Source organism: Halyomorpha halys, unplaced genomic scaffold (assembly GCF_000696795.3).
Source record: "Halyomorpha halys isolate HHAL.00 unplaced genomic scaffold, Hhal_1.1 Scaffold84.1, whole genome shotgun sequence".
Classification (NCBI taxonomy): Eukaryota; Metazoa; Arthropoda; class Insecta; order Hemiptera; family Pentatomidae; genus Halyomorpha; species Halyomorpha halys.
Genome location: NW_027110155.1, coordinates 552,687 through 556,148, shown reverse-complemented (window position 1 = coordinate 556,148; position 3,462 = coordinate 552,687). Strand labels below are relative to the sequence as shown.

At 26.7% G+C, this 3,462-nt stretch overlaps 1 protein-coding gene across 1 annotated transcript in view; it reads left to right on the top strand.

The window, feature by feature from the left end:
- The first annotated feature begins 1,711 nt into the window (after positions 1-1,711).
- Positions 1,712-3,462, top strand: part of LOC106677036 (microtubule-actin cross-linking factor 1, isoforms 6/7) — a 4,744-nt gene continuing 2,993 nt past the window's right edge. The window contains exon 1 of the mRNA XM_014414710.2: positions 1,712-1,858. Within this exon, the coding sequence (XP_014270196.1) occupies positions 1,844-1,858 (15 nt within the window). The 5' untranslated portion in view covers positions 1,712-1,843. The remainder of the gene's footprint in view (positions 1,859-3,462) is intronic.

Below are 3,462 nucleotides of genomic sequence, written 5' to 3'. Positions count from 1 at the left end.
ACCATATAGCCACTGGCAATTAAGTTTAAGGGTTGAAAAAATTTGTGTAAATCGAGTTGAGGTTTGAAAAGTGCCCATCCACAGCATTTCTTCTCGCAGTTTTTCAGCATTAATAGAGTTATAATTAAATAGCTTTTCACCTCTTTTCAAATAAAAAATAGGAGAAAATACTGCCTTTAATCTAAAACGTATCTGTTATTTGTTTTTAATTTAAAAAAAACGAGTGTACCTAACAAACTTATTAATTGTAAATTGTTTGTAGTAGTAGTAGGTAGAAGCATGAACACTTTATCATTAGGAATTTAGTAGTTAGATCGTGATATTAATTTTTCATGTCCTGTATCCGGTGTAATTAAAGAATATCTAAATACAAGTTTACTTGCCTGGAAAGGCAAGATGGAATGAATGGCCTTATAAAGTCGACTGCGCATGTCTGATAACTTTCATTTAGGTATAAAATAACGAAGACAGCCAGCTCACATCTAGATGAACAAGTTACCAAGAATAATGGTTGCAGGAGTGGTCTGTTTTCCAGGCAGCATTTGAAAATGCATGCATTCTACTAATGTATGCATGATAGATTTTTATTAGTCTTTAATGTCTGATCATGATGTTAATTTCACAAAACTATTTTTTTTTTCAACATTTCTTTCTTTATACTGTCTAAAAACTTTTTTACTGGTAGAATAAACATTTTGATTGGACCAGACATAAATATACCTGCTCTTATGATATCTCCAAACATCATAACATTAAATGCGATCATAACATGAAATTCAAATCTGATACCGTGTCTAAAGCAATAGCACGATAATTTAAGTATGGAATAAAAAGTCTAAGGAAAAATATTCTCTTCAGTTTTATATAAAAACATGTTATCCTTATATTTATATTTGTTCCATTCTTTAATTATGCTTACGTGTTTATTTATCGGATGAATTTTTAATTTTTTTTTTTTGGTACCTTCATATATGAAAACATTATTGACACCAATTTAAAATGTTTTGCATAGCATTTGTTCAGGAGATATACTGTTGATTAATATAATATAATATTCGATTTCAGAAAAAATAATAATGGGCCGAGTTTAAAATTTAAATGAAATGAATTATTTTAAGCTAATAAATGAAATGTGTGAATGAATATAATTAGTAGAGAATTAAATTTAATACCTTAAGAAGGAAAATAGGTGCTGCAAACACCATGAAAAATAAATAAAATGTAATAATTCGATTTTTATATATAAAATATTTTAATATTAATATATTTTCCCTTATATTTTGGATGAAACCATTTTTAATATTAATCTCATGCAGCAATATTAGAGTTCTCGTGGGAATACACTTAGGCCGAATATCAATAAATGTGTTTAGAATTTAGATTTTTATATGTGTGTGATAGTTCTGGACTTATCATATATGATAGGATTTCTCCCAAAATATTCTTTTTCGAAAAATAGAATCTGTCTTTTGTTTTTGTTTTAATATATTTTATATTTCGCTTTCCCTCTGTACAGCAAATAGTTATATTAGTATTAATACAAATTGAAATAGTTATTATTTCATAGGAAAGAATCGTGTCTCGTTTTATAAACCTCCAATACTAAAGTTGACCTATTACTTATATACCCCCATCCTACAGAACCACATTTTTCTATGAATAAACAATTTAAAAAAAGAAATATCTGTCAAAACAAACTTCCTGCATTTGAGGGCGTTTGATTTGTGCAATATCACCTGCTTGTACCTCCGCAACCCAAGGACCCTCCCCTCTATAAATACAACTTCAACTTGTTCTCAGAGTACAGTTACATTTCCAGAAGGAATCTATCTGCATTCACAACATGAGGGCACTCCTCGTAAGTTTATCATAGTTATCACACCCAACTTATATAACTTGTTTTGCAAAAATCATTACTAATGCTTTGTGTTCACAGGCGGACTAGTTTCTATTCACTTTAGGATATTTTTGTTTATTGGACCAATGAATGTTCTTTTATTTTGTGAATTACTTATCAACTCTCATCATAATCATGATTACCTATTAAAAGAAATATAGTTAATAAATCTGATGTAGGAATCATAAAAAAAAGTAATTATTTGATGATTGTATAATTATTTATTGTATTGAAGATTAAATAGAACTGGAATTTATATTTGAGCCAGTTAAAAATTACCATTTCCAAATTGTTGGCTTAGAAAAAAAATCGTTCAGCGTTTTTCTCACGTATTTTTTTTTTAAATTTATTTTGTAATATTACATTCTATCTTGTATTAATAGGAGTCATAGAGCTCAATCACACTATATTTACAAATATATAAATTAAATGATAACAAAATAAGGAATAGGTAAAAAAAAGTAATAATAATAAAAAATAAATTAATTAACAACAAAATTAAACATTAAGTAAAACAACAATAAAAGAAAAAAAACTATAATATAAAAATTTAAACGTAAAATAAAATTACATCCTATGTAAAACTGATTTTTTTAAAATTTGTCATGTCTGAATTAGAATAATTATTTAAAGCTGCTTTCTTACAATATTAAAATCCTAATTTAGAGTTATAAAACTATTATAATAATTTTATTAATTTATATATATATATTTTTTTTTAAATATCCCTATATATTAATCCTATATACATGAAGAATAAATATGAATTCCCAATAAGGACCCGTCTTCTTCATGAAAACCATTTAAGTTCTATTAGCCCATCGTCGGAATTCAAACTATGATGATGTATTCATACAAAAAATTAAATTCTAAGGCAATTTCGTTTCTATGGTTTGTTCGATGTTTTGTATCATTTGCCAGCAAATATTCGTAGTCGAAAACTGTAAAAAATTGTTCGTTGTTTATGGTGATTTACGCTGAACATAAATTTGATTAAAATTCGTAAACAAAAGTTCCTCGTTAGATTGCAAATTCCTGAGTAAAAGCATTTGAGAAAAACTTGATTAGGCTAGAAAATTAAAAATACCCTCAAAACTGATACTACCTAATGAAAATCAAACAAATTTGTAAAAATTAGGGGATGAATATGAATTGGTGATGAAGTGAATTGGTGAATCCCGTATTGATGGCCTATCTTCATAATAGTTAGCCATTTTAAATCTCGAAGTAATTAATTAATATTTAGTTAAAAATTTTGAGCAAGTTTATAAAATCCAGTCGAATACTGAAATATGAAATGAATTTTAATTATTTAGATATTTCAATTTCATTTAATCGTTTTGGGTTTTAATTTTCTGTAAGATTACGTCATCACTAATGATGCATTTCTTAATTGAGGTTTCATCATGAAAACCATTTTTGTCTCGTCGAATAGTCAAGGAAACTCTAATTATGATAATGGAATATTCTTCCTCTTCGGAAAATTCAGGCTTTACATTTCATGATATCTGAAATCAATCTAATAATAGAACATATGTTCTAGTCTTTAGAAAAAAAAAAAATAT